General features: G+C 31.5%; 2 protein-coding genes and 1 long non-coding RNA gene across 5 annotated transcripts in view; 2 read left to right on the plus strand and 1 right to left on the minus strand.

Moving 5' to 3' along the window:
* Window positions 1-12,515, plus strand: part of LOC108734719 — a 66,738-nt gene extending 54,223 nt beyond the window's left edge. Inside the window, exons 1-7 of one of the 3 annotated variants that reach the window (XR_003231472.1) lie at window positions 9,773-9,843; window positions 9,935-10,232; window positions 10,638-10,819; window positions 11,023-11,190; window positions 11,251-11,348; window positions 11,817-11,920; window positions 12,291-12,515. This is a non-coding gene — a long non-coding RNA (uncharacterized LOC108734719). The other 2 variants (XR_003231473.1, XR_003231471.1) reach the window with 2 other exon arrangements.
* LOC108734718 (paired mesoderm homeobox protein 1) lies at window positions 846-7,671 on the plus strand. Its single transcript, XM_018466366.2, has 3 exons — window positions 846-1,374; window positions 5,660-5,844; window positions 7,126-7,671. The coding sequence occupies exons 1-3, from the start codon at window positions 1,230-1,232 to the stop codon at window positions 7,501-7,503; spliced, it is 708 nt and encodes a 235-aa protein (XP_018321868.1). The 5' UTR covers window positions 846-1,229; the 3' UTR covers window positions 7,504-7,671.
* On the minus strand, window positions 8,012-9,451 carry LOC108734717 (alpha-2-macroglobulin receptor-associated protein). Its single transcript, XM_018466365.2, has 3 exons — window positions 9,195-9,451; window positions 8,713-9,124; window positions 8,012-8,650 (listed from the first exon to the last, which is right to left on the minus strand). The coding sequence occupies exons 1-3, from the start codon at window positions 9,393-9,395 to the stop codon at window positions 8,181-8,183; spliced, it is 1,083 nt and encodes a 360-aa protein (XP_018321867.1). The 5' UTR covers window positions 9,396-9,451; the 3' UTR covers window positions 8,012-8,180.
* Window positions 12,516-13,714: the final 1,199 nt, after the last annotated feature.

The following is a 13,714-nucleotide window of genomic DNA, read 5'->3' on the forward strand; positions in this document are numbered from 1 at the left end:
ATATAAAGTAGGTATATAAAAAGTGAAAACGACTACCAGAACATTGGGTAATGAATTTCAACTTTATTAAAGCCCGGAGGTAGATACTTTCTTTACAGAAGATTTAAAAATAGCAAAAAGATAATGAAAATCACAAAAGTTTACAATTATCTTAAAACTTAATTTGTTTTTCGTGTAATTAAATAATTATCTAGGTTATATAGGAACTGAAAATGACTTCCAGGATATTGGGAAATGAATCTGAACTTTGTTAAAGTGCAGAGGTAGATCTTTTCCATGCAAAATTTAAAAAATAATGAAAACCACAACAGTTTAAAATTATCTTAAAACTTTATTTGTTTTTCGTGTATTTAAATAAGTATCTAGATTATATTAAAGAGATATATAGAAAGTGAAAATGACTCCCAGGATAATAATCCGTTCAGGCTTTAATAATCGTCCTTGTCTTCCTAAATGACACGTCTTTATTACTAAAACGGAGCACCGCCTTTCTTCTGTAATTAGGCGTCAATAATTATTCATTTTAATTATGTTGTATGAGTATAAGTAGTGCCACACATAATAAAAATAAGGATATGTTACCAACTTCCTAGGTATTCCTTATTTTCATCTTTTATGTTTCAAATGAGGGGCCTACCATGTGGTACCAATTCGGGATTGTTCCTAGTTGGGTCGTATAATTGGTGAGGCAGTGAAAAACGTCGTCACCTAATTCCGACAATTATCCTCAATCAACGAGAACATAATTTCTGAGTGTCTATAAACCACGTTGTTGTTCCCCACCCCGTTAGTTTTTTGGCGCCACTCCGCGCTACCCTGACTTGGCTTAAGTTCTGCCTTCCGAGCCAACTCTGAAATTAAGTCATTGGGGAGGGGACTGGCACGAGCTTTTCAAATTAACACAAAACCACGTAGTCGTATTTTAGCTGCGATTATTAAATTAACGAGACATAAACACCGCATTAATATCAATTTCAAATTCAACTTTAATCACGCCGTCCAACTCTTTAATTGCTATAATTAAATGTCGAATTTTGGCGGCTAACGTGTCGCTTATTTTCATAATCCATTTTGACAAAATCGTTTACGTGTAGATATAAAAATTTGAACTTTTGATAAGGTTATTTCAAAAATAGTTGTTTTTTGTTTTCATTTTGTGGCAATAACAGACGAATGAAAACCACACCGTTTTCTTAAAATGTTTTGTCTATTGATTGGTGTTTTATAAAATGAACGCCGATGAAAATGTGACTTCGAGTGACCTATCCAAAGCAAATCTCAATTCTGAATTTGGAAAGGATATAATGACCGGATTCTCTGTATGTAGTTTATTGAAGATCGACTCAAATCGACCTTTTCCAAAAGTACCTGAAGGTGAGATCTATTTGACCTAATCATTGTTCCTTTACTGCTTTAATACTTATCAGAATAGTAATATTAAATGTGTAGCCAAAATTAAACCAAAAATTACTTAACGATAAGTGCTAGAGTTCGAACCTTATCAAATTACTAACAAATATGCTACTATTCTGTAATTAACTATGTTTAATATTTGTTGTTGTAATGTAATGCCGATTAATGATGAACCTGATGACAAAATTTTGCCTAAAAACCGTGGTGAAGATACTTCTTGAAAGTGTTAGAAAGTTGAAAGAAATTTAAAAAAAATAAATTTGTGTTCTGTTTTTGTTACTTTAAATGTTTGCAAAACTCTTTTGAACAGCCCCACAAGCATGCGTAGAAATAACGACTTTTTTACCCCCTATTTGCATGTAAGGTGCTTCTTTCAAATTAAGTTTCTATTACTTTGAATACAAATTTCGTCTAGTAGTAGGTAAATAAAAAATCGAAAAAATGATTATATTATATTGCATATTAATCCACTATTAAGTAACTAACAATGCCATAGGATTTCATAGATTTACATATTATGCGTGAGTTAATATCTAATACAAACGCATCCCGAATTTGAAAAAGCAATCAGACTTAATAACTAATTTTGAAACTAAATTTTGTCGCTGTAATATTACAACGAAATCTAAGTGTATCAGTTAAACTAAAAATGCTTATCGTTAGACTACTTATATATATATTTTTTTGAATTTCTCTAAAATTAAACAATAAACTTTGTAGTATACCTACAATGAAAGACATAGGTGCAGTGTCAAAAATTTGATAGGTATTCTCGTTTTAAAATTGTTACCATTTTTATCATTTGAAAACACTACTGATAAACCTAAAATCTTTAATTTTCATCACAAATCTACTGCTTTAGTTTTATTTCATTTAAAATAGTCTAAATTCAAATTAAACTAGAACGTAAATAGTAAATGTAATTTTGAATATTGACGAAATAGACGGATTTTTATTTTGCCAAAGAACACACCCTAACGCCATATTATTTTATTTTCTATTGGTTTCACCTTTTACATTTAAAACATCTGAAAGTCGCTTGTCCTCATCTGAAAGTCATTCATCAAATTTTGGACCACTCATTACCACCCATTACGTTCGTAAGGGTCCAGTGAATATCCCTGCCACGGAGGGGATTCCGTCAAAATGATCGAATTTCACTTGTAACAACCCTTATTATACAGGGTATATGAAATCTTGCTACTTAGTTTGAAATTCAATTAAAAATGTTCAAAGAATTCATGTTTGATCACGGAGAAAACTAAATTTTCATGGTAATACAAAAATTACAATTTTCGAATGTAAATGACTGAATTTGCNAGTTTCTTAATTGTTACAATTTAATTTGTAATATCAACTAAAATACCTAATTAATTTATTTCTGCTGGGATTTTATTTTTACAAATTCAGGTCCAAACTGTAATTTTTATTATTTTCGCTTACGAAGCAATGGGATAATAATAAATATCGCTTTAATATTTAGGTAAATTTTCCTTTTTCATTTGCTCCGTGATGTAATTTCAACTTTATGTAAAAACATAGTTAGTTAAGTAGTTCAGCAAACTACAACAGCTATTATTTTTAATTAATTTTATGATTTAACATTTATTAGATATCTACTTGAATATAAAAGTTTTCAAGATAATCTCAAATTCTACGAACTTTAGATTCCTTAAAAAATAAATTCAGCTATTTGATTTCGTGGTTCCTTGAAGGTTGAAATTTGTGATAAGTGTGACGCGTTATTTAATATTAATAAAAATAATAGTAATTCATTATTACATTTGAAGTGTCTCAACATGTTCTTAGAATTTTTCCAGTCTTGCATGAAAATTAGTCAAACTGGTACATGTGTACTCATATACACTTCTTCAAAAGACCATTTGTCTTTGTGCGTCGCAGCGGTAATTTGTGATCTTCTGATCTTGGATCATGCACCGGACCAAAAAAAAATGGCAAATGATCGACAAAAAGAATAATTATGACGTAATGACAAAAGAGAACAAATCACCAACAAACGATCGAATTGCACCACAACAAAACAAAACGAATTTTTGATAATTAAAATCGATTTTTATATCTTTCATACGAAATAAGCTAACTCAAAATCTTTTGAATAATTTTGATAACTGTTGCAAATTATATTGAAGTTTAATGTTTTAGAAGAGGGACATACTTTTTTCTATTAATGATTAAGTATTGAAAATTATATTTTTATCACTCAGGATTGTATTGAGGTACTACAATAAGTATTGATAACGATATTTTGTGGAGGTGAAATTAAAGAAAAAGATACTAAAGCAAACACAAAGCTCAATTAGGAATAATTACTACTACACAGGGATACAGGGATAATGCTACGGGAAGATTCGGGTGACCGAAGCCCATGCTTAAAAGTTCTGACTTATGAACCGACTCTAAATATTGGGGCCCACCCTCAATATTGTGGTTCGCCCTAAATATTGAGGCCTACCCCGGATACTGTGGCCACCCTAAATATTGTGACTCGCCCTAAATATTGTGGCTCGCCCTCGATATTGCGGTTCGCCCTAAATGTTATAGGCCACCCTAAGTGTTGTGGTAGCTCGTCCTAAATATTGTAGCTCGTCCTAAATATTGTGGCTTGTCCTTAATATTGTGGCTCGCCCTAAATATTGTAGCTGGTCGTAGATATTATAGTTCGCCCTAAATGTTGTGGCCCTCCCTAAATATTGTGGTCCGCCCTAAATATTATAACTCGTCCTAAATATTGTAGCTTGCCCTAAATATTGTAGCTCGTCCTAAATATTGTGGCTTGTCCTAAATATTATGGCTCGCCTTAAATATTGTGGTCCACCATTAATATTGGGGCTCGCCCTAAATATCGTGGCTGGTCGTAGATACTATAGTTCGCCCTAAATGTTGTGGCCCACCCTAAATGTTGTGGCTCGCCCTAAACATTGTAGCTTGTTCTAAATATTGTAGCTTCCCCTAAATATTGTAGCTCGTCCTAAATATTGTGCCTCGCCCTAAATATTGTGGTCCACCATTAATATTGTGGCTCGCCCTAAATATTGTGGCTCGCCCTAAACATTGTAGCTCATTCTAAATATTGTAGCTTGCCCTAAATATTGTAGCTCGTGGTAAATATTATGGCTTGCCTTAAATATTGTGGCTCGCCCTAAATATTGTGGTCCACCCTAAATATTGTGGTCTATGCAGAAAATTGCTGGCTACCACTCTGCAGCTTAATACACGCGATCTCGTCTTGGTTTATTTATTTATTCCTTTACCATACTCTCTCTAATTTTCTACCTTTACTTAATCCAAAACTATCTCGCCACACAGGTGGAAGAAAAACTGAACCAGGCAATTGTAGTTTGTGTTTGCGTTTTCGAAAATGGAATTGGCAGAAATGAAAACTTTTCCGAATTTATTATATTTTAGTAAAAGGACATAGGCAGAGCACCACTGATGTCAAGGCAAAGAAGACTTCTTCTGGTCTGGGTTGAAAGGATATTAAAACCTCATGATATTCTGCCTATGCCGAAATTTAAAGGTCTGATTGTGAGAATGAACAATTTTCCGATGAATCTCAGAGTGTGTTTGCATGTTCGTGTGTGTTACTATCAGCTGGCGAAAGGCTTCACATCAGCAGTCGGCTGTGACAGTAACATGTGAAAGATGCCGTCGGAAACAACTCTGGAATAATATAATATTCCATTCAGCTATAATGAGACGACGGATACAAGATCTATTTCACGCTGCCAATTTTATGTATGTACTTCTCGAACGATGTTGTGTTCTATTTAGATATTTTGTACATGTCGCGAGGCACTCAAAACAACACACCGCTTCTTTCAACACAAATTTCCGGTATTTCAGCCCTTTACACTTTTTATTTTTACGATAGATCGTAAATATTTTAATTTTATTCGGCAATCAAATCAATAACCTTTCAGTTTCTTAATTTTTCTCATGACCCCCTCATCCCCTAAAAGGTACAGAGAAGCAGTTTTGGTCTACTTTTTTACCAAATTACATTTCTGGAGTCTTCACAAACTACAAGGAAACTTCCGTAATCTGAATGAGTAATTTCAAACTCTTTGATATCTAACACTCGAATTTTTATCAATCTTTAAACTCAAGTAGAAGCAATAAATAAATAAAGAGTAGAAATTTTTCTGGACTGACTATTAAGCTCTTTCGTCACCATTTTCTGAGCATTAAAATTGTAACCAATGTGTTGTAAAGCATTTTTTTACAGTGTCCAAATTTGGGCGAATTAGTCGAGATTCCGAAAAAATTAAGAAACCGCGAAGAAATAGAACAACTTTTACCACTGCCCAGCTTACAGCTCTCGAGAGAGTGTTTGAGAAAACCCACTACCCAGATGCGTTCGTTAGAGAAGATTTGGCAGCAAAAGTTAATTTAACCGAAGCACGAGTTCAGGTAAAGTCACGTTTAATTTTGATCTATTATCGATTAAAAGTAGAAGAAAATACTAGGCAAACATATAACCATTTTAATGATGATCAAAAATGTGAACTATGAATTACAAACAAAATTTCTTAAAACAAACTAAACATATTATGGGTAATTTTAAATGCCATTTCGCGGCATGTTAAAGGAATAATTTCCCGTCGGGAGCATATTCCCTGTCGGTTGTGCATTGCTTCCCTGAAATGTACTCGTCCAAGTTTGATTCTGTGCGCCAAAATTCATACCATTTGGACTAGCTACTTTACCATCAAGTGTAAACTTCGTTGTTTTGCTACCCATATTCTGACCATCACTTCCTCCACTTGGTAAACCATATGGTAAATTACTAGTTTGGAATGGCGAAGACATGCCCCCTGGCTGTCCACCAGACATTTGCCAACCTTGCCAATTTTGCGTCGGCTGTGGGGACGAGTAACTCCCCATACCCCCCATTTGAGAATAATTTCCCCCAGCTGTTGGAAATCCACTTCCTCCGTACTGATATCCTCCTATTTGCGGTAAAGATCCAGGAACTCCAGAAGTCATGGACATCTGATTTTGACCTCCTTGTCCCAAGTGAATTTGAGGCATCGGCGCGGTCATAGTGGCCGGCATACTTCCCTGCTGGGGACTCATTGAACCAAACTGTTGCGAACCCTGCATCCCCTCAAAGTTCTTAATCTTCTAAACAAAAATTTCTATCCCTTCCAAAAGAAAGTTGATAAAAAAAATGTGGACAACGAAAAAACAATTTTTAAACCGATCAAAAGTAAAGTTATAAACAAACTACGTTTTTGCCATGGCTACCGAAAGTTTACTATGATATAAAGGAGTTTTTAATGTAAAACGGATCGTAGGGGTAGAGAATTGAAATATTAAGTGGCATTAACATTTTAATATTTTCCCTTGAAACGGCTGAGCACAGAATACTTTTCCAATTAGAGGAATTGCATTATTATATACCAAGTTCATTTAAAGGGAGGATTATACTTCTGCTTACAATTTTTACGCATAAATTACGTAAAAACGAGTATGCTAAAGAATCAAACTATTGCATATTAACAAAACTTAAAATCTCTTTTTACACGACTTGTTTAAATTGTGTTTTCAATCAAACTGATAATTCTTTTTACAAAAACATTATTTATACGTCGTAATCAGGAAAATATCTCTCATCCAAGAAAAGGTTTAGGTAGTGTATTATAAATATTTGCAATAAATAAAAGACCATCAATAATAACTTCTTTTTAGGTTTGGTTTCAAAATAGGAGAGCAAAGTTTCGTAGAAATGAAAGAAGTATGACGGGCCAGCAAACTTCATCGCAAAAGTACAATGTACCTAAGGTATCAACGGATACCCGGATGCCTCCTCCTACAACCCCCTCTAAGGACCCATCCTCTGTTCATATGCCCAACGAATTACAGTATATATTCCCATGGAAATGTGGACGATATCCCCAGCAAGATGTCTATCCTACTACAAATTTCAACAATCCCTACAGCAGTCAAAGCTATGGCATGATACACCATAATTATTACACCGGAAACATCTGTAATTCTATCGAAGTTAATTCCTATAGATGTAGAACTCAAGAATTTGCATTTCCAGCCTCTCACGCTAGTTACTAAGCATGATTCAAATAGGTACTTACTTATTTATTATAATTTTTACATATTTTTTTTGTTTTTTTTTTTACCACGCATCCAGTATTTATAATTATTAAACATTTTCGTGTTGTTACCTATTAGTTCTTAATTTACTTCTAGCTTTAACGTAATATTTTTAAGTATAACAACCTACGCAAATTATAAAAATTATATCTTCTTTTGAAATACCTTTTATTATTTGTATTGTATTAAATAATCTTTAATTTATATCACCGAGAGTATAAATTATACCCAAACGTGCTTCCTACTACTATTAAGTATGTTAATGTTAATTTTGATTCCTAATAAGCTACATTAATTTCCTGTTTAAGTATTCGCGTTCCAATGAAGGCATTCAAAACACAAATGCATAATTTCAAAAGTAATTTATAATGCATTTCCTTATTTCCACAATAGGAAATGTATTTATTTTTTAATGATTTACTTACAAAAAAAATTGTTCATGTTAAAATTTCACGTAAACAAGGAACTTTTTAAAAACTTTTTATTTAATCTACAATAAAAATACAGCTGCATACATAAATAGTATTTCGGTATTTCACAATTACAATTTTTATCAGTAATTGACATTAAAAATATCTTTGTTAGTACAAATTCAATCACTATAAATACAATTTTTGTATCAAGTAATTTTCATGTTACAATTCCAAATGTTTTTGCATAATTTTTGCTTCCAAGTCCAAGTGCAATTTCTCAACTTTTCTGGTTTGTTTCTTGATATTGTCATCTAAAAGAATATGTCCATTGGGTTTTTCCCCCAATAACTGGGCCTTTTCCTTGTGTTTCTCTTCATTAAGTACTTGCTCTACTTGTAAATGTCTCAATTTCATAAGCCTGTTTTCATAATGAAGTAATTCGATTCTTAAAGACTCCATTTCTTCAGGTCCAAAGTCACTCTCCAGTGCTATCTTCCACAATCCTTGCACTTTGGGTTCTACGAATTCTTTACTGTTGGGACCTTTATGGGCTAGTCTTTGCAAACGATCGTATCCTTCCTTGATTTCTTGATGCTTTTCTCTGAGCATGTTTGCTTTCTGAATATGATTTGTAGTGGGGATCTCATTGTATTCTATAGTATTAAATCTTTCAAGCTTTTCGTTGACCGAATCTTCAATAAATTTAATTAAGTTATTAAATGAGTTACCTAACTGTAAAGAAAATAAAACATACTTTCACTCTCTGCTGTTGATTCAGGCTGTTTTACATCCTTCAGAATGGAATAATATTCATCTATTTTATTTTGATGATGATTAAATTCCTCCTTTAAGGTTTCAAGTTCTAATGGAGAAAACCCAGACATTTCAGCCTTATGCCACAATTTATTTAACTTCTTGTCTTTGAATAAACTTTTATTTATATATTTATCAGACTCTGGCTTGGGTTGTTCTGAAGATGATGTATCATCAAAATGCTCCCACAGATTGTACATTTTCATTATGTTAATTAATTTTTGTCTTAACTCAGCTTCTTTAAGACCATCCTTATCTTTTCCTTCAGCTCTTAACCTTTTCCATGTCACTTCTTCCTTATCATGAATTTTTAATTCGCCAAAAAGCGACTTCAATTTGGGTTCAGACAAACGCTGTGATAATTAAAATTTTTGATATTGTTTAAATTGACAATTTTTAATATTTCTTAAATTAAACACTTACTATTTGCGCTTTTGACCAGAGTAAGTTAATTTTGTTCATACGAAATGGTTTATCCAATGTTTTCAAATTAAGAGGTGTATTTCCTGTCGATTCATCATGTTTTGTATTTGCAGCAGCTGAGTATTTATTATGGCAAATTACCCCTTTACTAAAAACAGATAACAGAATTAATAAATTAATTTTTAATTTTATATTAATCATTATTGCACTTCGATTTCACTATCCAATTATTTTATTAAGGTTAGAACACTGTCCATAGATAATACTATCTATGAATACTATAGAGGAATACTAATCGAGAGCTACAGTCCAGCATTGGTTGGGCTCATAGATACTCATCGTTTGTCGATCTTCAGTCACCAGCAGGTTTGTATTAGTTAAACCTGATTTAATTGAAATATTTGCATCAGTTATTACTGCAATCAATACAATACCATACCTAGTTTAATAAACATTGTTTTTGTATTTTTATTGGAGTTTTTTGAAGCTAATCTGATTTTGACTTTCTGAGAATTCGATGGAAGTTGATAATGTCATTTAAGTTTATCTATGACTCTTTTCCATAAAGATGTACTGTTACTGATCTATGGCTGTCAGTGAATAACCATAGATAATAGATACACAAAGGGTGAATAACATTATTCATAATGTAGGTGTTTTTAACGGTTAAAATTATATTATTCTCGTTTTCTTATTACTTCTTCTTTAATTTAGTTAAATAATTTGCCCTTCTTTTGCAGGAATGGTACTCGATAATACTTCCATCAGTGAATTATTCTACATCCAAGCATGAAGAAAAGGTAAACCAAGAAGACAGACAATGAGGATATACCAGCTATCATGAGCATGTTAGTGGTTTGAAATACCCAAAATGTTGACCTATTCCCATGCATTTTTCGGGAAATCCATGAGAATCGTCTGGATGAAAGTACTACCCAATATAAACCATCATCATCACAAAGGTATATTAATGCCTACAGAGCAAGCCCATGTAAAGCCAAATGATGTTCAAGAACAGCGATATTGAAAGGAAAATATGTATGTATAGTTTCTATTTATAATAAATTAAAAAATTAATTAAGCTTCTTCAAAATTTGGGTAGTAATAAAAATTGTAAGTAATAAATTTATAATTGTAATTATAATGTCTTCATTCTCAAAAATTAAGCTAAGAATGCTAAGAAAGAATCATTTTTAACTATTTTTTACGAAATTGTTATAAATTTTATTATAAAAAAAGCAAATATTTAATGTAAGTGCAAATATAATGAATTTGATCATAAAAACAAGTCTGTATCCTTAAAATACAACTTTCACATTTATCTACATCTTCAGTATAACTTGACCATAACTTGACATACATCTTTTTTGTACGTATTATTTTATTTTGTATCTTATGTATTTCATACTGTAGTTAATTCTTTTTCCTTGTGCTTTTATATAGATTAATAAATAAGAGAGATCATGGATATTAATTTCGATTCATTTTTACCCTACTGAGGAAACAAGAACCAACTTCAATATGATATTGTTCCTCCATGTTGTCAGCGAAAAACTAGTGACTTTACTGCTTTCTGAAGGCAAGAAGGCTGTAAAAGAAGAAACCATAAATGAATAGAAGAACCAGTAAGCTATTTTAAAAATGTTTTTTTTTTCAATAGATGTATATGATTAGATAAAATTTAGCAAACAAGAAAACCATTGATGCCATGAGATTCTACATACTTTTTTTTACATAATCATCACGTCTCAAACATTACTTAACACTTTCCATCTGTAAATAATTTCACGAGCGCTTTTTTATGTTTAAATTATTTTACATATTTTAGCAAAAATAATGCTGTAAGGTACCTATTTGACAGTGCAAAAGAAAACCGATGATACCACAAGATTAAACGTAATTTTGACACATCTTTTTGTTGCTGGTTTTTAAAAAATTAGATAGGATGCCTGCAGTTAGGATGTAAAAAGCTAATAAGACCTAATTGTAGTAAAAGGTATTTTTTTTATTTCAGTTGCTATAAATATAGTAAAATAATTTTAATTTAATGTTACAGTTACCTTTGCTAACCCTTTCCATCGTCTTACAATCCTGGTGGAGGCTGGAACCACCTTGAAAGAGATAGGATACTATCATTTCACATCTGCATGCATGGTGAGTACCATTGTTAACACACTATATTGTTAATCATTATTCTAATATTTCATTCCTACTTACCGTCCAACCGCTGTAGTCTTATTCCATGTTAATTGCCTTTGTTGTATATTTGCATTTTTAAATTAAATAAGGCTTCAAGGGGTCATTACCTAAATATTTCATTCCTACATACCTTCTAACCGTTTTAGCCTTGTTCCCTGTTAATTACCTTTGCTGTATATTTACATTTTTAATTGAAATAAGGTTTTAAAGGGTCATTATTTAAATATTTCATTCCTACTTACCTTCCAATCGTTCTACCCTTTTTCCCTTTTAGTTACCTATGTTGTATATTTGCATTTATAAAATAAATAAGGCTTTAAAGAGTCCGCAATTAAACAGATATAAAAAAGTCAGTGAGACATTATTGTATTAAAACATAATTTAAATTGTAGTACATACAGGAATAATAACTTTAATTTGAAGTTGCAGTTGCCTTTCGTTACCCCTTCCATCGTCTTAATATCCTGGTAGAGACTGGAACTATCTTGAAAGAAAAATGATACTCTGATTCTACATCTGCATGCATGGTGAGTTCCTTTGCCAACACATTATATTGTTAATCATTACTTAAATATTTCATTCCTACTTACCTACCTACCCTTTTGTCCTTGTCCACCGTTAGTTGCCTGACTTATGTCTTTGCATTTTTAAATAAAATATGGTTTGAAGGTGTCGTTACTTAAATATTTTATTCTTACTTACCTACCTACCTATGTACAAACCTCTTTATTCTTGTCCCCTGTTAGTGGCTTGTGTTGTATATTTAATGAGTAATTACTTAGATATTTTATGGTTACATAAGTCTTTCTAAGTCTTTTTTTTACATAATTACATATTTAAAGTTTGCGAATACCTTTTATCTTTTAATAATTTTATTTTATATTTAATTTTTTTTAGCACAATTATTGCCGAAAAGTATCTAATTGACACCGCCCATGAAATCCGTTGGCACTATAAGGTTCTGCGTAGTTCTTCATTATGGTCTCTTCTCAAAGCTGAGTAAATAGTGTTAGAAGAGTTTTGAAATATTGCTTTAGTAAATAGTTGAAATGGTTATTGTTGTAAAATTATATATTTAAAGTTAAAACGTAAGATTTTCAATTAAGGTTGTACTTGTACTNTACATAATTACATATTTAAAGTTTGCGAATACCTTTCATCTTTTAATAATTTTAGCTTTATTTTATATTTAATTTCTTTTTTAGCGCAAATAATGCCGGAAAGTATCTAATTGACACCGCCCATGAAATCCGTTGGCACTATAAGGTTCTGCGTAGTTCTTCATTATCGTCTCTTCTCAAAGCTGTGTAAATAGTGTTAGAAGATTCTTCAAACATTGCTTTAGTAAATAGCTCAAATATTTATTGTTGTAAAATTATATATTTAAAGTTAAAACGTAAGATTTTAATTTAAGGTTGTACTTGTATTTTAATAAAACTTTTGTCACCCGTTTTTAATAGATCTATTTATGTNTAAATCAATTTAACTAATTAAATCTTTCAATACAAAAATTATTCATTATATGCAACAAGATATTTACTAAATAAGGATAATTCATCTTTTAACGAATATTTAGCTCTCTAAGCAGCAATCATATACCTGAACATTACAATAACACAACTAAAAGGTCCAGAAAGTGATTTCTCCCTGTTGTCCTGACACATCTTCCCACTTTTTATCTCTTTAGGCGGAGCTGTGGCATACAGGCAGGATCTGGTTCTGGATCTGGATCTGGATCTGGATCTGGATCTGGATCTGGATCGGCTTCAGTCTAAAATTATTTTATTCAATAATTGCATGTTTAGAAGTTAAAAAGAGATTATTTTTAAAATAACTATTTCATTAACCAACTTAATAGGAAAAAGATAACTTATTAGCGTCAAGAATATTCCACTTTTAGTTGCACCAAAACTCTCAACTCCAGAACTTGATGGAAAGTTGGACTGGACCCAATTTCTCATTGAAACACAAAATTAAGTAAAAAATACGCTTTCAATTGACCATTTCATATCAAATATGTTAATAAATAATTTACATAGAAAGCCTATTTTATACTCAATTTTATGACGACTTGGTTGTTACCTAAAACAAATAGTGTTAGCAATTATATTATTAAAAACAATATAACATTATAAATCAGGATTTTCAAATCTACTTTTAAAATGCAATGACGTGAAGTAGTTGTATTATAGATAATTTAAACAAGAAAATATTTCTTCTTTTTGGTTTTAATATCATCAAAAGTGATATTTTCTTATAACTGCATTTTGTACTTTACCCTTGTAATTACCACGACGTAGTTCAGGCACTTCAAAAAGTTG

The sequence above is a fragment of the Agrilus planipennis genome, unplaced genomic scaffold (genome assembly GCF_000699045.2).
Source record: "Agrilus planipennis isolate EAB-ADULT unplaced genomic scaffold, Apla_2.0 scaffold66, whole genome shotgun sequence".
Taxonomy (NCBI): Eukaryota; Metazoa; Arthropoda; class Insecta; order Coleoptera; family Buprestidae; genus Agrilus; species Agrilus planipennis.